This window comes from Oncorhynchus mykiss, chromosome 14, assembly GCF_013265735.2.
Source record: "Oncorhynchus mykiss isolate Arlee chromosome 14, USDA_OmykA_1.1, whole genome shotgun sequence".
Classification (NCBI taxonomy): Eukaryota; Metazoa; Chordata; class Actinopteri; order Salmoniformes; family Salmonidae; genus Oncorhynchus; species Oncorhynchus mykiss.
Genome location: NC_048578.1, coordinates 40818140 through 40839609, shown reverse-complemented (window position 1 = coordinate 40839609; position 21470 = coordinate 40818140). Strand labels below are relative to the sequence as shown.

The following is a 21470-nucleotide window of genomic DNA, read 5'->3' as shown; positions in this document are numbered from 1 at the left end:
TATAGCCTCTACATTGACTCTGTACCGGTACCCCCTGTATATAGCCTCCACATTGACTCTGTACCGGTACCCCCTGTATATAGCCTCTACATTGACTCTGTACCGGTACCCCCTGTATATAGCCTGCACATTGACTCTGTACCGGTACCCCCTGTATGCAGCCTCCACATTGACTCTGTACTGATACCCCCTGTATATAGCCTCTACATTGACTCTGTACCGGTACCCCCTGTATATAGCCTCCACATTGACTCTGGACTGGTACCCCCTGTATATAGCCTCCACATTGACTCTGTACCGGTACCCCCTGTATATAGCCTCCACATTGACTCTGTACCGGTACCCTCTGTATATAGCCTCTACATTGACTCTGTACCGGTACCCTCTGTATATAGCCTCTACATTGACTCTGTACCGGTACCCTCTGTATATAGCCTCCACATTGACTCTGTACCGGTACCCCCTGTATATAGCCTCCACATTGACTCTGTACCGTAATACCCTGTATATAGCCTCCACATTGACTCTGTACCGTAATACCCTGTATATAGCCTCCACATTGACTCTGTACCGGTACCCCCTGTATATAGCCTCCACATTGACTCTGTACCGGTACCCCCTGTATATAGCCTCTACATTGACTCTGTACCGTAATACCCTGTATATAGCCTCCACATTGACTCTGTACCGTAATACCCTGTATATAGCCTCCACATTGACTCTGTACCGGTACCCCCTGTATATAGCCTCCACATTGACTCTGTACCGGTACCTCCTGTATATAGCCTCCACATTGACTCTGTACCTTAATACCCTGTATATAGCCTCCACATTGACTCTGTACCGTACCCCCTGTATATAGCCTCCACATTGACTCTGTACCGGTACCCCCTGTATATAGCCTCCACATTGACTCTGTACCGTAATACCCTGTATATAGCCTCCACATTGACTCTGTACCGTAATACCCTGTATATAGCCTCCACATTGACTCTGTACCGTAATACCCTGTCTATAGCCTCCACATTGACTCTGTACCTGTACCCTCTGTATATAGCCTCCACATTGACTCTGTACCGGTACCCCCTGTATATAGCCTCCACATTGACTCTGTACCGGTACCCTCTGTATATAGCCTCCACATTGACTCTGTACCGGTACCCTCTGTATATAGCCTCCACATTGACTCTGTACCGGTACCCCCTGTCTATAGCCTCCACATTGACTCTGTACCGGTACCCTCTGTATATAGCCTCCACATTGACTCTGTACCGGTACCCCCTGTATATAGCCTCCACATTGACTCTGTACCGGTACCCTCTGTATATAGCCTCCACATTGACTCTGTACCGGTACCCCCTGTCTATAGCCTCTACATTGACTCTGTACCGGTACCCTCTGTATATAGCCTCCACATTGACTCTGTACCGGTACTCCCTGTATATAGCCTCCACATTGACTCTGTACCGGTACTCCCTGTATATAGCCTCCACATTGACTCTGTACCGGTACCCTCTGTATATAGCCTCCACATTGACTCTGTACCGGTACCCTCTGTATATAGCCTCCACATTGACTCTGTACCGGTACCCCCTGTCTATAGCCTCCACATTGACTCTGTACCGGTACCCTCTGTATATAGCCTCCACATTGACTCTGTACTGGTACCCCCTGTATTTAGCCTCCACATTGACTCTGTACCGGTACCCCCTGTCTATAGCCTCCACATTGACTCTGTACTGGTACCCCCTGTATATAGCCTCCACATTGACTCTGTACCGGTACCCCCTGTATATAGCCTCCACATTGACTCTGTACCGGTACCACCTGTATATGGCCTCCACATTGACTCAGTACCGGTACCACCTGTGTATAGCCTCCACATTGACTCTGTACTGGTACCCCCTGTATATAGTCTCCACAGTGACTCTCTACCGGTACCCTCTGTATATAGCCTCTACATTGACTCTGTACCGGTACCCCCTGTATATAGCCTCCACATTGACTCTGTACCGGTACCCCCAGTATATAGCCTCCACATTGACTCTGTACTGGTACCCCCTGTATATAGCCTCCACATTGACTCTGTACTGATACCCCCTGTGTATAGCCTCCACATTGACTCTGTACCGGTACCCCCAGTATATAGCCTCCACATTGACTCTGTACTGGTACCCTCTGTATATAGCCTCCACATTGACTCTGTACCGTAACACCCTGTATATAGTCTCCACATTGACTCTGTACCGGTACCCTCTGTATATAGCCTCTACATTGACTCTGTACCGGTACCCCCTGTATATAGCCTCCACATTGACTCTGTACCGTAATAACCTGTATATAGCCTCCACATTGACTCTGTACCGGTACCACCTGTATATAGCCTCCACATTGACTCTGTACTGGTACCCCCTGTATATAGTCTCCACATTGACTCTGTACCGGTACCCCCTGTCTATAGCCTCCACATTGACTCTGTACCGGTACCCTCTGTATATAGCCTCCACATTGACTCTGTACCGGTACCCCCTGTATATAGCCTCCACATTGACTCTGTACCGTAATACCCTGTATATAGCCTCCACATTGACTCTGTACCGTACCCCCTGTATATAGCCTCCACATTGACTCTGTACCGGTACCCCCTGTATATAGCCTCCACATTGACTCTGTACCGTAATACCCTGTATATAGCCTCCACATTGACTCTGTACCGTAATACCCTGTATATAGCCTCCACATTGACTCTGTACCGTAATACCCTGTCTATAGCCTCCACATTGACTCTGTACCTGTACCCCCTGTATATAGCCTCCACATTGACTCTGTACCGTAACTCCTTGTATATAGCCTCCACATTGACTCTGTACCGTAATACCCTGTATATAGCCTCCACATTGACTCTGTACCGTAATACCCTGTCTATAGCCTCCACATTGACTCTGTACCTGTACCCCCTGTATATAGCCTCCACATTGACTCTGTACCGGTACCCCCTGTATATAGCCTCCACATTGACTCTGTACCGTAACTCCTTGTATATAGCCTCCACATTGACTCTGTACCGTAATACCCTGTATATAGCCTCCACATTGACTCTGTACCGTAATACCCTGTATATAGCCTCCACATTGACTCTGTACCGTAATACCCTGTCTATAGCCTCCACATTGACTCTGTACCTGTACCCCCTGTATATAGCCTCCACATTGACTCTGTACCGGTACCCCCTGTATATAGCCTCCACATTGACTCTGTACCGGTACCCTCTGTATATAGCCTCTACATTGACTCTGTACCGGTACCCTCTGTATATAGCCTCCACATTGACTCTGTACCGGTACCCCCTGTATATAGCCTCCACATTGACTCTGTACCGGTACCCCCTGTATATAGTCTCCACATTGACTCTGTACCGGTACCCCCTGTATATAGCCTCCACATTGACTCTGTACCGTAACACCCTGTATATAGCCTCCACATTGACTCTGTACCGGTACCCTCTGTATATAGCCTCCACATTGACTCTGTACCGGTACCCCCTGTATATAGCCTCCACATTGACTCTGTACCGGTACCCCCTGTATATAGCCTCCACATTGACTCTGTACCGGTACCCCCTGTATATAGCCTCCACATTGACTCTGTACCGGTACCCCCTGTATATAGCCTCCACATTGACTCTGTACCGGTACCCCCTGTATATATAGCCTCGCTATTGTTATTTTACTGCTGCTCTTAAAATGATTTGTTACTTTTATTTTCTATTTACTTATATATTTTTTACACTGTAAGTTCTATCTGCGTGTGAATCAAATTTGATTTGATTTGCAGGGCCAGAGACAAACTCTTCTGTTTAGTGCCACCATGCCCAAGAAGATCCAGAACTTTGCCAAGAGTGCCCTGGTCAAACCCATCACCATCAACGTGGGCCGGGCCGGCGCTGCCAGCCTGGACGTCATTCAGGTACAACACACCAGCAGAAAATATCCGTCCCAAATACTGTAGCACCCTCTTCCCTATAATGTGCACTCCCTGGTCTAGGTAGTACCCTGCCTGGTCTAAAGTAGTGCCCTGCCTGGTCTAAAGTAGTACCCTGCCTGGCCTAAAGTAGTACCCTGCCTGGTCTAAAGTAGTGCCCTGCCTGGTCTAAAGTAGTGCCCTGCCTGGTCTAAAGTAGTGCCCTGCCTGACCTAAAGTAGTGCCCTGCCTGGTCTAAAGTAGTGCCCTGCCTGGTCTAAAGTAGTGCCCTGCCTGGTCTAAAGTAGTGCCCTGCCTGGTCTAAAGTAATGCCCTGCCTGGTCTAAAGTAGTGCCCTGCCTGGTCTAAAGTAGTGCCCTGCCTAGTCTAAAGTAGTGCCCTGCCTGGTCTAAAGTAGTGCCCTGCCTGGTCTAAAGTAGTGCCCTGCCTGGTCTAAAGTAGTGCCCTGCCTGGTCTAAAGTAGTGCCCTGCCTGGTCTAAAGTAGTGTCCTGCCTGGTCTAAAGTAGTGCCCTGCCTGGTCTAAAGTAGTGCCCTGCCTGGTCTAGGTAGTGCCCTGCCTGGTCTAGGTAGTACCCTGCCTGGCCTAAGTAGTGCCCTGCCTGGCCTAAAGTAGTGCCCTGCCTGGTCTAAAGTAGTGCACTGCCTAGTCTAAAGTAGTGCCCTGCCTGGTCTAGGTAGTGCCCTGCCTGGTCTAGGTAGTGCCCTGCCTGGTCTAAAGTAGTGCCCTGCCTGGTCTAGGTAGTGCCCTGCCTGGTCTAAAGTAGTGCCCTGCCTGGTCTAGGTAGTGCCCTGCCTGGTCTAGGTAGTGCCCTGCCTGGTCTAGGTAGTAGCCTGCCTGGTCTAAAGTAGTACCCTGCCTGGTCTAAAGTAGTGCACTGCCTAGTCTAAAGTAGTGCACTGCCTAGTCTAAAGTAGTGCACTGCCTAGTCTAAAGTAGTGCACTGCCTAGTCTAAAGTAGTGCACTGCCTAGTCTAAAGTAGTGCACTGCCTAGTCTAAAGTAGTGCACTGCCTAGTCTAAAGTAGTGCCCTGCCTGGTCTAGGTAGTGCACTGCCTAGTCTAAGTAGTGCCCTGCCTGGTCTAGGTAGTGCCCTGCCTGGTCTAAAGTAGTGCACTGCCTAGTCTAAAGTAGTGCACTGCCTAGTCTAAAGTAGTGCCCTGCCTGGTCTAGGTAGTGCCCTGCCTGGTCTAGGTAGTGCCCTGCCTGGTCTAAAGTAGTGTCCTGCCTGGTCTAGGTAGTGCCCTGCCTGGTCTAGGTAGTGCCCTGCCTAGTCTAAGTAGTGCCCTGCCTGGTCTAGGTAGTGCCCTGCCTGGTCTAAAGTAGTGCACTGCCTAGTCTAAAGTAGTGCACTGCCTAGTCTAAAGTAGTGCCCTGCCTGGTCTAGGTAGTGCCCTGCCTGGTCTAAAGTAGTGCCCTGCCTAGTCTAAAGTAGTGCCCTGCCTGGTCTAAAGTAGTGCCCTGCCTGGTCTAAAGTAGTGCCCTGCCTGGTCTAAAGTAGTGTCCTGCCTGGTCTAAAGTAGTGCCCTGCCTGGTCTAAAGTAGTGCCCTGCCTGGTCTAGGTAGTGCCCTGCCTGGTCTAGGTAGTACCCTGCCTGGCCTAAGTAGTGCCCTGCCTGGCCTAAAGTAGTGCCCTGCCTGGTCTAAAGTAGTGCACTGCCTAGTCTAAAGTAGTGCCCTGCCTGGTCTAGGTAGTACCCTGCCTGGTCTAGGTAGTGCCCTGCCTGGTCTAAAGTAGTGCCCTGCCTGGTCTAGGTAGTGCCCTGCCTGGTCTAGGTAGTGCCCTGCCTGGTCTAGGTAGTAGCCTGCCTGGTCTAAAGTAGTACCCTGCCTGGTCTAAAGTAGTGCACTGCCTAGTCTAAAGTAGTGCACTGCCTAGTCTAAAGTAGTGCACTGCCTAGTCTAAAGTAGTGCACTGCCTAGTCTAAAGTAGTGCACTGCCTAGTCTAAAGTAGTGCACTGCCTAGTCTAAAGTAGTGCACTGCCTAGTCTAAAGTAGTGCCCTGCCTGGTCTAGGTAGTGCACTGCCTAGTCTAAGTAGTGCCCTGCCTGGTCTAGGTAGTGAGTGCCCTGCCTGGTCTAAAGTAGTGCACTGCCTAGTCTAAAGTAGTGCACTGCCTAGTCTAAAGTAGTGCCCTGCCTGGTCTAGGTAGTGCCCTGCCTGGTCTAGGTAGTGCCCTGCCTGGTCTAAAGTAGTGTCCTGCCTGGTCTAGGTAGTGCCCTGCCTGGTCTAGGTAGTGCCCTGCCTGGTCTAGGTAGTGCCCTGCCTGGTCTAGGTAGTGCCCTGCCTGGTCTAGGTAGTGCCCTGCCTGGTCTAGGTAGTGCCCTGCCTGGTCTAAAGTAGTGTCCTGCCTGGTCTAAAGTAGTGCCCTGCCTGGTCTAGGTAGTGCCCTGCCTGGTCTAGGTAGTGCCCTGCCTGGTCTAGGTAGTGCCCTGCCTGGTCTAGGTAGTGCCCTGCCTGGTCTAAAGTAGTGCCCTGCCTGGTCTAAAGTAGTGCCCTGCCTGGTCTAGGTAGTGCCCTGCCTGGTCTAAAGTAGTGCCCTGCCTGGTCTAAAGTAGTGCCCTGCCTGGTCTAGGTAGTGCCCTGCCTGGTCTAGGTAGTGCCCTGCCTGGTCTAAAGTAGTGCCCTGCCTGGTCTAAAGTAGTGCACTACTTGGTCTAAAGTAGTGCCCTGCCTGGTCTAAAGTAGTACCCTGCCTGGTCTAAAGTAGTGCCCTGCCTGGTCTAAAGTAGTGCACTACTTGGTCTAAAGTAGTGCCCTGCCTGGTCTAAAGTAGTACCCTGCCTGGTCTAAAGTAGTGCCCTGCCTGGTCTAAAGTAGTGCACTACTTGGTCTAAAGTAGTGCCCTGCCTGGTCTAAAGTAGTGCCCTGCCTGGTCTAAAGTAGTGCCCTGCCTGGTCTAAAGTAGTGCCCTGCCTGGTCTAAAGTAGTGCCCTGCCTGGTCTAAAGTAGTGCCCTGCCTGGTCTAAAGTAGTGCCCTGCCTAGTCTAAAGTAGTGCCCTGCCTAGTCTAAAGTAGTGCACTACTTGGTCTAAAGTAGTGCCCTGCCTGGTCTAAAGTAGTGCCCTGCCTAGTCTAAAGTAGTGCACTACTTGGTCTAAAGTAGTGCCCTGCCTGGTCTAAAGTAGTGCCCTGCCTAGTCTAAAGTAGTGCACTACTTGGTCTAAAGTAGTGCCCTGCCTAGTCTAAAGTAGTGCACTACTTGGTCTAAAGTAGTGCACTGCCTAGTCTAAAGTAGTGCACTACTTGGTCTAAAGTAGTGCACTACTTGGTCTAAAGTAGTGCACTACTTGGTCTAAAGTAGTGCCCTGCCTGGTCTAAAGTAGTGCCCTGCCTGGTCTAAAGTAGTGCCCTGCCTGGTCTAAAGTAGTGCCCTGCCTGGTCTAAAGTAGTGCCCTGCCTGGTCTAAAGTAGTGCCCTGCCTGGTCTAAAGTAGTGCCCTGCCTGGTCTAAAGTAGTGCCCTGCCTGGTCTAAAGTAGTGCCCTGCCTGGTCTAAAGTAGTGCCCTGCCTGGTCTAAAGTAATGCCCTGCCTGGTCTAAAGTAGTGCCCTGCCTGGTCTAAAGTAGTGCCCTGCCTGGTCTAAAGTAGTGCACTGCCTAGTCTAAAGTAGTGCCCTGCCTGGTCTAAAGTAGTGCCCTGCCTGGCCTAAAGTAGTGCCCTGCCTAGTCTAAAGTAGTGCCCTGCCTGGTCTAAAGTAGTGCCCTGCCTGGTCTAAAGTAGTGCCCTGCCTGGTCTAAAGTAGTGCCCTGCCTGGCCTAAAGTAGTGCCCTGCCTGGTCTAAAGTAGTGCCCTGCCTAGTCTAAAGTAGTGCCCTGCCTGGTCTAAAGTAGTGCCCTGCCTGGTCTAAAGTAGTGCCCTGCCTGGTCTAAAGTAGTGCCCTGCCTGGTCTAAAGTAGTGCCCTGCCTGGTCTAAAGTAATGCCCTGCCTGGTCTAAAGTAGTGCCCTGCCTGGTCTAAAGTAGTGCCCTGCCTGGTCTAAAGTAGTGCCCTGCCTGGTCTAAAGTAGTGCCCTGCCTGGTCTAAAGTAGTGCCCTGCCTGGTCTAAAGTAGTGCCCTGCCTGGTCTAAAGTAGTGCCCTGCCTGGTCTAAAGTAGTGCCCTGCCTGGTCTAAAGTAGTGCCCTGCCTAGTCTAAAGTAGTGCCCTGCCTAGTCTAAAGTAGTGCCCTGCCTGGTCTAAAGTAGTGCCCTGCCTGGTCTAAAGTAGTGCCCTAACAGGTTTTCACAGGAATATCGTAAATTAAATAGGTTTTGTGTACTTTTGCCACTGACTGAAAATTGACTTTTTGATATTAATATATATTAATATGACTATTAAAATGCTTACATTGATTGTTTTTACATGATTGAATTTCAGGAAGTGGAGTATGTGAAGGAAGAGGCTAAGATGGTTTACCTGCTGGAGTGTCTACAGAAGACCCCTCCTCCGGTTAGTAACAACCCCTCCTCCGGTTAGTAACAACCCCTCCTCTGGTTAGTAACAACCCCTCCTCTGGTTAGTAACAACCCCTCCTCTGGTTAGTAACAACCCCTCCTCTGGTTAGTAACAACCCCTCCTCTGGTTAGTAACAACCCCTCCTCTGGTTAGTAACAACCCCTCCTCCGGTTAGTAACAACCCCTCCTCCGGTTAGTAACAACCCCTCCTCCGGTTAGTAACAACCCCTCCTCTGGTTAGTAACAACCCCTCCTCTGGTTAGTAACAACCCCTCCTCTGGTTAGTAACAACCCCTCCTCCGGTTAGTAACAACCCCTCCTCCTCTGGTTAGTAACAACCCCTCCTCTGGTTAGTAACAACCCCTCCTCTGGTTAGTAACAACCCCTCCTCCGGTTAGTAACAACCCCTCCTCCTCTGGTTAGTAACAACCCCTCCTCTGGTTAGTAACAACCCCTCCTCTGGTTAGTAACAACCCCTCCTCCTCTGGTTAGTAACAACCCCTCCTCCTCTGGTTAGTAACAACCCCTCCTCCTCTGGTTAGTAACAACCCCTCCTCCTCTGGTTAGTAACAACCCCTCCTCCTCTGGTTAGTAACAACCCCTCCTCCTCTGGTTAGTAACAACCCCTCCTCCTCTGGTTAGTAACAACCCCTCCTCCTCTGGTTAGTAACAACCCCTCCTCCTCTGGTTAGTAACAACCCCTCCTCCTCTGGTTAGTAACAACCCCTCCTCCTCTGGTTAGTAACAACCCCTCCTCCTCTGGTTAGTAACAACCCCTCCTCCTCTGGTTAGTAACAACCCCTCCTCCTCTGGTTAGTAACAACCCCTCCTCCTCTGGTTAGTAACAACCCCTCCTCCTCTGGTTAGTAACAACCCCTCCTCCTCTGGTTAGTAACAACCCCTCCTCCTCCGGTTAGTAACAACCCCTCCTCCTCCGGTTAGTAACAACCCCTCCTCCTCCTCCGGTTAGTAACAACCCCTCCTCCTCCTCCGGTTAGTAACAACCCCTCCTCCTCCTCCGGTTAGTAACAACCCCTCCTCCTCCTCCGGTTAGTAACAACCCCTCCTCCTCCTCCGGTTAGTAACAACCCCTCCTCCTCCTCCGGTTAGTAACAACCCCTCCTCCTCCTCCGGTTAGTAACAACCCCTCCTCCTCCTCCGGTTAGTAACAACCCCTCCTCCTCCTCCGGTTAGTAACAACCCCTCCTCCTCCTCCGGTTAGTAACAACCCCTCCTCCTCCTCCGGTTAGTAACAACCCCTCCTCCTCCTCCGGTTAGTAACAACCCCTCCTCCTCCTCCGGTTAGTAACAACCCCTCCTCCTCCTCCGGTTAGTAACAACCCCTCCTCCTCCTCCGGTTAGTAACAACCCCTCCTCCTCCTCCGGTTAGTAACAACCCCTCCTCCTCCTCCGGTTAGTAACAACCCCTCCTCCTCCTCCGGTTAGTAACAACCCCTCCTCCTCCTCCGGTTAGTAACAACCCCTCCTCCTCCTCCGGTTAGTAACAACCCCTCCTCCTCCTCCGGTTAGTAACAACCCCTCCTCCTCCTCCGGTTAGTAACAACCCCTCCTCCTCCTCCGGTTAGTAACAACCCCTCCTCCTCCTCCGGTTAGTAACAACCCCTCCTCCTCCTCCGGTTAGTAACAACCCCTCCTCCTCCTCCGGTTAGTAACAACCCCTTAGTAACAACCCCTCCTCTGGTTAGTAACAACCCCTCCTCTGGTTAGTAACAACCCCTCCTCCTCCTCCGGTTAGTAACAACCCCTCCTCCTCCTCCGGTTAGTAACAACCCCTCCTCCTCCTCCGGTTAGTAACAACCCCTCCTCCTCCTCCGGTTAGTAACAACCCCTCCTCCTCCTCCGGTTAGTAACAACCCCTCCTCCTCCTCCGGTTAGTAACAACCCCTCCTCCTCCTCCGGTTAGTAACAACCCCTCCTCCTCCTCCGGTTAGTAACAACCCCTCCTCCTCCTCCGGTTAGTAACAACCCCTCCTCCTCCTCCGGTTAGTAACAACCCCTCCTCCTCCTCCGGTTAGTAACAACCCCTCCTCCTCCTCCGGTTAGTAACAACCCCTCCTCCTCCTCCGGTTAGTAACAACCCCTCCTCCTCCTCCGGTTAGTAACAACCCCTCCTCCTCCGGTTAGTAACAACCCCTCCTCCTCCGGTTAGTAACAACCCCTCCTCCTCCGGTTAGTAACAACCCCTCCTCCTCCGGTTAGTAACAACCCCTCCTCCTCCGGTTAGTAACAACCCCTCCTCCTCCGGTTAGTAACAACCCCTCCTCCTCCGGTTAGTAACAACCCCTCCTCCTCCGGTTAGTAACAACCCCTCCTCCTCCTCCGGTTAGTAACAACCCCTCCTCCTCCTCCGGTTAGTAACAACCCCTCCTCCTCCTCCGGTTAGTAACAACCCCTCCTCCTCCTCCGGTTAGTAACAACCCCTCCTCCTCCTCCGGTTAGTAACAACCCCTCCTCCTCCTCCGGTTAGTAACAACCCCTCCTCCTCCTCCGGTTAGTAACAACCCCTCCTCCTCCTCCGGTTAGTAACAACCCCTCCTCCTCCTCCGGTTAGTAACAACCCCTCCTCCTCCTCCGGTTAGTAACAACCCCTCCTCCTCCTCCGGTTAGTAACAACCCCTCCTCCTCCTCCGGTTAGTAACAACCCCTCCTCCTCCTCCGGTTAGTAACAACCCCTCCTCCTCCTCCGGTTAGTAACAACCCCTCCTCCTCCTCCGGTTAGTAACAACCCCTCCTCCTCCTCCGGTTAGTAACAACCCCTCCTCCTCCTCCGGTTAGTAACAACCCCTCCTCCTCCTCCGGTTAGTAACAACCCCTCCTCCTCCTCCGGTTAGTAACAACCCCTCCTCCTCCTCCGGTTAGTAACAACCCCTCCTCCTCCTCCGGTTAGTAACAACCCCTCCTCCTCCTCCGGTTAGTAACAACCCCTCCTCCTCCTCCGGTTAGTAACAACCCCTCCTCCTCCTCCGGTTAGTAACAACCCCTCCTCCTCCTCCGGTTAGTAACAACCCCTCCTCCTCCTCCGGTTAGTAACAACCCCTCCTCCTCCTCCGGTTAGTAACAACCCCTCCTCCTCCTCCGGTTAGTAACAACCCCTCCTCCTCCTCCGGTTAGTAACAACCCCTCCTCCTCCTCCGGTTAGTAACAACCCCTCCTCCTCCTCCGGTTAGTAACAACCCCTCCTCCTCCGGTTAGTAACAACCCCTCCTCTGGTTAGGAACAACCCCTCCTCTGGTTAGTAACAACCCCTCCTCTGGTTAGTAACAACCCCTCCTCCTCCTCCGGTTAGTAACAACCCCTCCTCCTCCTCCGGTTAGTAACAACCCCTCCTCCTCCTCCGGTTAGTAACAACCCCTCCTCCTCCGGTTAGTAACAACCCCTCCTCCTCCGGTTAGTAACAACCCCTCCTCCTCCGGTTAGTAACAACCCCTCCTCCTCCGGTTAGTAACAACCCCTCCTCCTCCGGTTAGTAACAACCCCTCCTCCTCCGGTTAGTAACAACCCCTCCTCCTCCGGTTAGTAACAACCCCTCCTCCTCCGGTTAGTAACAACCCCTCCTCCTCCGGTTAGTAACAACCCCTCCTCCTCCGGTTAGTAACAACCCCTCCTCTGGTTAGTAACAACCCCTCCTCCGGTTAGTAACAACCCCTCCTCCTCCGGTTAGTAACAACCCCTCCTCTGGTTAGGAACAACCCCTCCTCTGGTTAGTAACAACCCCTCCTCTGGTTAGGAACAACCCCTCCTCTGGTTAGTAACAACCCCTCCTCTGGTTAGGAACAACCCCTCCTCTGGTTAGTAACAACCCCTCCTCTGGTTAGTAACAACCCCTCCTCTGGTTAGTAACAACCCCTCCTCTGGTTAGGAACAACCCCTCCTCGGGTTAGTAACAACCCCTCCTCTGGTTAGTAACAACCCCTCCTCTGGTTAGTAACAACCCCTCCTCTGGTTAGGAACAACCCCTCCTCTGGTTAGTAACAACCCCTCCTCCTCTGGTTAGTAACAACCCCTCCTCTGGTTAGTAACAACCCCTCCTCTGGTTAGTAACAACCCCTCCTCTGGTTAGGAACAACCCCTCCTCTGGTTAGTAACAACCCCTCCTCCTCTGGTTAGTAACAACCCCTCCTCTGGTTAGGAACAACCCCTCCTCTGGTTAGTAACAACCCCTCCTCTGGTTAGTAACAACCCCTCCTCTGGTTAGTAACAACCCCTCCTCTGGTTAGTAACAACCCCTCCTCCTCTGGTTAGTAACAACCCCTCCTCTGGTTAGTAACAACCCCTCCTCTGGTTAGTAACAACCCCTCCTCTGGTTAGTAACAACCCCTCCTCCGGTTAGTAACAACCCCTCCTCCGGTTAGTAACAACCCCTCCTCCGGTTAGTAACAACCCCTCCTCAGTAACAACCCCTCCTCTGGTTAGTAACAACCCCTCCTCCTCCGGTTAGTAACAACCCCTCCTCTGGTTAGTAACAACCCCTCCTCCTCTGGTTAGTAACAACCCCTCCTCCTCCGGTTAGTAACAACCCCTCCTCCTCCGGTTAGTAACAACCCCTCCTCCTCCGGTTAGTAACCACCCCTCCTCCTCCTCCGGTTAGTAACAACCCCTCCTCCTCCTCCGGTTAGTAACAACCCCTCCTCCTCCGGTTAGTAACAACCCCTCCTCCTCCTCCGGTTAGTAACAACCCCTCCTCCTCCTCCGGTTAGTAACAACCCCTCCTCCTCCTCCGGTTAGTAACAACCCCTCCTCCTCCTCCGGTTAGTAACAACCCCTCCTCCTCCTCCGGTTAGTAACAACCCCTCCTCCTCCTCCGGTTAGTAACAACCCCTCCTCCTCCTCCGGTTAGTAACAACCCCTCCTCCTCCGGTTAGTAACAACCCCTCCTCCTCCGGTTAGTAACAACCCCTCCTCCTCCGGTTAGTAACAACCCCTCCTCTGGTTAGTAACAACCCCTCCTCCTCCGGTTAGGAACAACCCCTCCTCTGGTTAGTAACAACCCCTCCTCCTCCGGTTAGTAACAACCCCTCCTCCTCCGGTTAGTAACAACCCCTCCTCCTCCGGTTAGTAACAACCCCTCCTCTGGTTAGGAACAACCCCTCCTCCGGTTAGTAACAACCCCTCCTCCTCCGGTTAGTAACAACCCCTCCTCCGGTTAGTAACAACCCCTCCTCCTCCGGTTAGTAACAACCCCTCCTCCTCCGGTTAGTAACAACCCCTCCTCCTCCGGTTAGTAACAACCCCTCCTCCTCCGGTTAGTAACAACCCCTCCTCCTCCGGTTAGTAACAACCCCTCCTCCTCCGGTTAGTAACAACCCCTCCTCCTCCGGTTAGTAACAACCCCTCCTCCTCCGGTTAGTAACAACCCCTCCTCCTCCGGTTAGTAACAACCCCTCCTCTGGTTAGTAACAACCCCTCCTCTGGTTAGTAACAACCCCTCCTCTGGTTAGTAACAACCCCTCCTCCTCCGGTTAGTAACAACCCCTCCTCTGGTTAGTAACAACCCCTCCTCCGGTTAGTAACAAACTGGCTAATAACAACCTGACCTCTAGTTACATCTTTGTGTTTTGTAGGGTGTCCCTCTCCGAGTGGGTGAAAACGCGCTTTGGTGTTGAAATTTCTCATCCTTATGTTATAAAATAACTTTTACCGAGACAAATATGATTATTCATGTTCTGAGTAGTTCAGTGGGGTCGTTCCCCCTAACATATCATTTAACATTATATACAGAAAGTCTGATTTCGTAACCTAATACATCCGATGATAATTAGCACTGAGATCTGTTGACCAAATGGTGCAGCTTTCTCACACAAACTTTGTGACTGTTGTCTTTGTTGTGACGGTTGTCTTTGTTGTGGCGGTTGTCTTTGTTGTGGCGGTTGTCTTTGTTGTGATGGTTGTCTTTGTTGTGACGGTTGTCTTTGTTGTGACGGGTGTGGCGGTTGTCTTTGTTGTGATGGCTGTCTTTGTTGTGACGGTTGTCTTTGTTGTGATGGTTGTCTTTGTTGTGGCGTTTGTCTTTGTTCTGACATTGTGACGGTTGTCTTTGTTGTGACGGTTGTCTATGTTGTGGCGGTTGTCTGTGTTGTGGCGGTTGTCTGTGTTGTGGCGGTTGTCTGTGTTGTGGCGGTTGTCTATGTTGTGGCGGTTGTCTATGTTGTGACGGTTGTCTGTGTTGTGGCGGTTGTCTGTGTTGTGGCGGTTGTCTTTGTTGTGGCGGTTGTCTATGTTGTGGCGGTTGTCTATGTTGTGGCGGTTGTCTATGTTGTGGCGGTTGTCTATGTTGTGGCGGTTGTCTATGTTGTGGCGGTTGTCTATGTTGTGGCGGTTGTCTATGTTTTGGCGGTTGTCTATGTTGTGGCGGTTGTCTATGTTGTGGCGGTTGTCTATGTTGTGGCGGTTGTCTGTGTTGTGGCGGTTGTCTGTGTTGTGGCGGTTGTCTGTGTTGTGGCGGTTGTCTGTGTTGTGGCGGTTGTCTGTGTTGTGGCGGTTGTCTGTGTTGTGGCGGTTGTCTGTGTTGTGGCGGTTGTCTGTGTTGTGGCGGTTGTCTGTGTTGTGGCGGTTGTCTGTGTTGTGGCGGTTGTCTGTGTTGTGGCGGTTGTCTGTGTTGTGGCGGTTGTCTGTGTTGTGGCGGTTGTCTGTGTTGTGGCGGTTGTCTGTGTTGTGGCGGTTGTCTGTGTTGTGGCGGTTGTCTGTGTTGTGGCGGTTGTCTGTGTTGTGGCGGTTGTCTTTGTTGTGGCGGTTGTCTTCAAAATTGTTTCCGCGAATCAAAAAAGCCAAGTGACCATAACACTGAATGAAATATAAAAGGCTTTGAAAATACAAAGCTTGCAGTATGCTCAGTGCTCCGTTGTCACGGTGATAACCTTGTTTTTGGAGAAAACTACTAAAAATAAATGCATATTCTAAAGTGCTACATGTCATGTCTCAAAAACTAGATCTATCTTACATCATTATTGCTTCATGCGGATCGAGAAGAAAGCTTACGGGAAAGTAAGCCTGTCAGGTAGCCTCCATTCTCACACAGCATCTAGCCTAGCTGAGGTGATGCTGTGCCTGTCAGGTAGCCTCCATTCTCACACAGCATCTAGCCTAGCTGAGGTGATGCTGTGCCTGTCAGGTAGCCTCCATTCTCACACAGCATCCAGCCTAGCTGAGGTGATGCTGTGCCTGTCAGGTAGCCTTCATTCTCACACAGCATCTAGCCTAGCTGAGGTGATGCTGTGCCTGTCAGGTAGCCTTCATTCTCACACAGCATCCAGCCTAGCTGAGGTGATGCTGTGCCTGTCAGGTAGCCTCCATTCTCACACAGCATCTAGCCTAGCTGAGGTGATGCTGTGCCTGTCAGGTAGCCTCCATTCTCACACAGCATCCAGCCTAGCTGAGGTGATGCTGTGCCTGTCAGGTAGCCTTCATTCTCACACAGCATCTAGCCTAGCTGAGGTGATGCTGTGCCTGTCAGGTAGCCTTCATTCTCACACAGCATCCAGCCTGTGTGTCTAGTTACATAATTGACTTTTACTCATTTACTTCTGGTTAGTACTGTGTTTTCACTCTACCACATGACATGGTAATGACTTATACTAGTTAACTTTCAGTTTCCACGCTTGTTAGTCAGTAGATAGGTGAAACACAGTACCCTCTAAAGGTAGAGGTCAACCACAGTGCCCTCTAAAGGTAGAGGTCAACCACAGTACCCTCTAGAGGTAGAGGTCAACCACAGTACCCTCTAGAGGTAGAGGTCAACCACAGTACCCTCTAGAGGTAGAGGTCAACCACAGTACCCTCTAAAGGTAGAGGTCAACCACAGTACCCTCTAGAGGTAGAGGTCAACCACAGTACCCTCTAGAGGTAGAGGTCAACCACAGTACCCTCTAAAGGTAGAGGTCAACCACAGTACCCTCTAAAGGTAGAGGTCAACCACAGTACCCTCTAAAGGTAGAGGTCAACCACAGTACCCTCTAAAGGTAGAGGTCAACCACAGTACCCTCTAAAGGTAGAGGTCAACCACAGTACCCTCTAAAGGTAGAGGTCAACCACAGTATTAACTAAAGGTAGAGGTCAACCACAGTACCATCTAAAGGTAGAGGTCAACCACAGTATTAACTAAAGGTAGAGGTCAACCACAGTACCATCTAAAGGTAGAGGTCAACCACAGTATTAACTAAAGGTAGAGGTCAACCACAGTACCCTCTAAAGGTAGAGGTCAACCACAGTACCCTCTAAAGGTATAGGTCAACCACAGTAATCTCTGAAGGTAGAGGTCAACCACAGTACCCTCTAAAGGTAGAGGTCAACCACAGTACCCTCTAAAGGTAGAGGTCAACCACAGTACCCTCTAAAGGTAGAGGTCAACCACAGTACCCTCTAAAGGTAGAGGTCAACCACAGTACCCTCTAAAGGTAGAGGTCAACCACAGTACCCTCTAAAGGTAGAGGTCAACCACAGTACCCTCTAAAGGTAGAGGTCAACCACAGTATTAACTAAAGGTAGAGGTCAACCACAGTACCATCTAAAGGTAGAGGTCAACCACAGTATTAACTAAAGGTAGAGGTCAACCACAGTACCCTCTAAAGGTATAGGTCAACCACAGTACTAACTAAAGGTATAGGTCAACCACAGTAATCTCTGAAGGTAGAGGTCAACCACAGTACCCTCTAAAGGTAGAGGTCAACCACAGTACCCTCTAAAGGTAGAGGTCAACCACAGTACCCTCTAAAGGTAGAGGTCAACCACAGTACCCTCTAAAGGTAGAGGTCAACCACAGTACCCTCTAAAGGTAGAGGTCAACCACAGTACCCTCTAAAGGTAGAGGTCAACCACAGTACCCTCTAAAGGTAGAGGTCAACCACAGTACCCTCTAAAGGTAGAGGTCAACCACAGTACCCTCTAAAGGTAGAGGTCAACCACAGTACCCTCTAAAGGTAGAGGTCAACCACAGTACCCTCTAAAGGTAGAGGTCAACCACAGTACCCTCTAAAGGTAGAGGTCAACCACAGTACCCTCTAAAGGTAGAGGTCAACCACAGTACCCTCTAAAGGTAGAGGTCAACCACAGTACTAACTAAAGGTATAGGTCAACCACAGTACTCTCTGAAGGTAGAGGTCAACCACAGTACCCTCTAAAGGTAGAGGTCAACCACAGTACCCTCTAAAGGTAGAGGTCAACCACAGTATTAACTAAAGGTATAGGTCAACCACAGTACTCTCTGAAGGTATAGGTCAACCACAGTATTAACTAAAGGTAGAGGTCAACCACAGTACTCTCTAAAGGTAGAGGTCAACCACAGTATTAACTAAAGGTAGAGGTCAACCACAGTACCATCTAAAGGTAGAGGTCAACCACAGTATTAACTAAAGGTAGAGGTCAACCACAGTACCATCTAAAGGTAGAGGTGAACCACAGTACTAACTAAAGGTAGAGGTCAACCACAGTATTAACTAAAGGTATAGGTCAACCACAGTACTAACTAAAGGTATAGGTCAACCACAGTACTATCTAAAGGTATAGGTCAACCACAGTACTAACTAAAGGTAGAGGTCAACCACAGTACTATCTAAAGGTAGAGGTCAACCACAGTACTAACTAAAGGTATAGGTCAACCACAGTACTATCTAAAGGTATAGGTCAACCACAGTACTAACTAAAGGTAGAGGTCAACCACAGTACTATCTAAAGGTAGGTGTCAACCACAGTTCTCTCTAAAGGTAGAGGTCAACCACAGTACTATCTAAAGGTAGAGGTCAACCACAGTACTATCTAAAGGTAGAGGTCAACCACAGTACTCTCTAAAGGTAGAGGTCAACCACAGTATTAACTAAAGGTAAAGAGGTCTGTACTGCCTGTTTGACCTTTAGTTAGTACTGCCCGTTTGACCTTTAGTTAGTACTGCCCGTTTGACCTTTAGTTAGTACTGCCCGTTTGACCTTTAGTTAGTACTGCCCGTTTGACCTTTAGTTAGTACTGCCCGTTTGACCTTTAGTTAGTACTGCCTGTTTGACCTTTAGTTCTGTTTCCTCTCTAGCCCAGGACAAGGCCATGTTAATATACTAAATGTGTGTGTTGTTTATTCAGAAGGTAAGATGGTAGTGTTGTTGTGTGTTTAATCAGATGGTAAGATGGTAGTGTTGTTGTGTGTTTATTCAGAAGGTAAGATGGTAGTGTTGTTGTGTGTTTAATCAGATGGTAAGATGGTAGTGTTGTTGTGTGTTTAATCAGATGGTAAGATGGTAGTGTTGTTGTGTGTTTAATCAGATGGTAAGATGGTAGTGTTGTTGTGTGTTTAATCAGATGGTAAGATGGTAGTGTTGTTGTGTGTTTAATCAGATGGTAAGATGGTAGTGTTGTTGTGTGTTTAATCAAAGGTAAGATGGTAGTGTTGTTCTGTCACCCAGGTGTTGTTGTTTAATCAGATGGTAAGATGGTAGTGTTGTTGTGTGTTTATTCAGAAGGTAAGATGGTAGTGTTGTTGTGTGTTTAATCAGATGGTTAGATGGTAGTGTTGTTGTGTGTTTAATCAGATGGTAAGATGGTAGTGTTGTTGTGTGTTTAATCAGATGGTAAGATGGTAGTGTTGTTGTGTGTTTAATCAGATGGTAAGATGGTAGTGTTGTTGTGTGTTTAATCAGATGGTTAGATGGTAGTGTTGTTGTGTGTTTAATCAAAGGTAAGATGGTAGTGTTGTTGTGTGTTTAATCAGAAGGTAAGATGGTAGTGTTGTTCTCTGTCACCCAGGTGTTGTTGTTTAATCAGATGGTAGTGTTGTTGTTTAATCAGATGGTAGTGTTGTTGTTTAATCAGATGGTAGTGTTGTTGTGTGTTTAATCAGATGGTAAGATGGTAGTGTTGTTCTCTGTCACCCAGGTGTTGATGTTTGCTGAGAAGAAAGCAGACGTGGACGCCATTCATGAATATCTCCTGCTGAAAGGAGTGGAGGCTGTGGCTATCCACGGAGGAAAAGGTAAGATCACCAACCCCCCCCCTTAGTTTTCATACCTCAACCACCCTGCCCTTAACATGTGCCTTAGTGCTGAAAGGAGGTGAGGCTGTGGCTATCCACGGAGGAAAAGGTAAGATCACCAACCCCCCCCCCCCCCCTTAGTTTTCATACCTCAACCACTAGTCCCCTGCCCTTAACATGTGCCCTAGTGCTGAAAGGAGTGGAGGCTGTGGCTATCCACGGAGGAGAAGGTAAGATCACTAACCCCCCCCCCCTTAGTTTTCATACCTCAACCACCTTGCCCTTATGTGCCCTAGTGCTAAAGGGAGTGGAGGAAATGGTAAGATTAAAACCCCTTCTCTTCCTGCTGGGACTACCTAAATAGGGGTGCTACTTCATTCCCACTCTGCTATGTGTTTCCAGACCAGGAGGAGCGTACCAAGGCCATCGAGGCCTTTAAGGAAGGGAAGAAGGATGTGTTGGTGGCTACTGATGTTGCGTCTAAAGGTCTGGACTTCCCTGCTATACAGCACGTGGTCAACTATGATATGCCAGAGGAGATAGAGAACTATGGTAAGACTCAATTAATCAACTGTTTTTTTTACATGACATTTTGGTCATTTAGCAGAACAATCTTATCCAGAGCAATTTACAGTCAGAAATCAATCAATCAATATGATTTGATCAAGGCTCTTTTTCTTCAGCAGTTGCCACAATGTGATTCAGAGTAACCTGGTCTAGAGAGAGACTAACCTGGCCTAGAGAGAGAGTAACCTGGCCTAGAGAGAGAGTAACCTGGCCTAGAGAGAGAGTAACCTGGCCTAGAGAGAGAGTAACCTGGTCTAGAGAGAGAGTAACCTGGTCTAGAGAGAGAGTAACCTGGTCTAGAGAGAGAGTAACCTGGTCTAGAGAGAGAGTAACCTGGTCTAGAGAGAGAGTAACCTGGTCTAGAGAGAGAGTAACCTGGTCTAGAGAGAGAGTAACCTGGTCTAGAGAGAGAGTAACCTGGTCTAGAGAGAGAGTAACCTGGTCTAGAGAGAGAGTAACCTGGTCTAGAGAGAGAGTAACCTGGTCTAGAGAGAGAGTAACCTGGTCTAGAGAGAGAGTAACCTGGTCTAGAGAGAGAGTAACCTGGTCTAGAGAGAGAGTAACCTGGTCTAGAGAGAGAGTAACCTGGTCTAGAGAGAGAGTAACCTGGTCTAGAGAGAGAGTAACCTGGTCTAGAGAGAGAGTAACCTGGTCTAGAGAGAGCGTAACCTGGTCTAGAGAGAGAGTAACCTGGTCTAGAGAGAGTAACCTGGTCTAGAGAGAGAGTAACCTGGTCTAGAGAGAGAGTAACCTGGCCTAGAGAGAGAGTAACCTGGCCTAGAGAGAGAGTAACCTGGCCTAGAGAGAGAGTAACCTGGTCTAGAGAGAGTAACCTGGTCTAGAGAGAGTAACCTGGTCTAGAGAGAGTAACCTGGTCTAGAGAGAGAGTAACCTGGTCTAGAGAGAGAGTAACCTGGTCTAGAGAGAGAGTAACCTGGTCTAGAGAGAGAGTAACCTGGTCTAGAGAGAGAGTAACCTGGTCTAGAGAGAGAGTAACCTGGTCTAGAGAGAGAGTAACCTGGCCTAGAGGGAGAGTAACCTGGCCTAGAGAGAGAGTAACCTGGTCTAGAGAGAGAGTAACCTGGCCTAGAGGGAGAGTAACCTGGCCTAGAGGGAGAGTAACCTGGCCTAGAGGGAGAGTAACCTGGCCTAGAGGGAGAGTAACCTGGCCTAGAGGGAGAGTAACCTGGCCTAGAGGGAGAGTAACCTGGCCTAGAGGGAGAGTAACCTGGCCTAGAGGGAGAGTAACCTGGCCTAGAGGGAGAGTAACCTGGCCTAGAGGGAGAGTAACCTGGCCTAGAGGGAGAGTAACCTGGCCTAGAGGGAGAGTAACCTGGCCTAGAGGGAGAGTAACCTGGCCTAGAGGGAGAGTAACCTGGCCTAGAGGGAGAGTAACCTGGCCTAGAGGGAGAGTAACCTGGCCTAGAGGGAGAGTAACCTGGCCTAGAGGGAGAGTAACCTGGCCTAGAGGGAGAGTAACCTGGCCTAGAGGGAGAGTAACCTGGCCTAGAGGGAGAGT

The 21470-nt window shown here is 50.0% G+C and overlaps 1 protein-coding gene across 3 annotated transcripts in view; it reads left to right on the top strand.

Annotated features, from left to right (window-relative positions):
• Positions 1 to 21470, top strand: part of LOC110489243 (probable ATP-dependent RNA helicase DDX41) — a 36996-nt gene that overhangs the window by 10870 nt on the left and 4656 nt on the right. For all 3 annotated transcript variants that reach the window (XR_005035998.1, XR_005035999.1, XM_036943546.1), the window contains exons 11-14: positions 3835 to 3966; positions 8338 to 8409; positions 19288 to 19384; positions 19787 to 19936. Coding sequence is in view for 1 of the 3 variants with exons in the window: in XM_036943546.1 (XP_036799441.1) it covers positions 3835 to 3966; positions 8338 to 8409; positions 19288 to 19384; positions 19787 to 19936 (451 nt within the window). In the remaining 2 variants the exon portion in view is untranslated. The remainder of the gene's footprint in view (positions 1 to 3834; positions 3967 to 8337; positions 8410 to 19287; positions 19385 to 19786; positions 19937 to 21470) is intronic.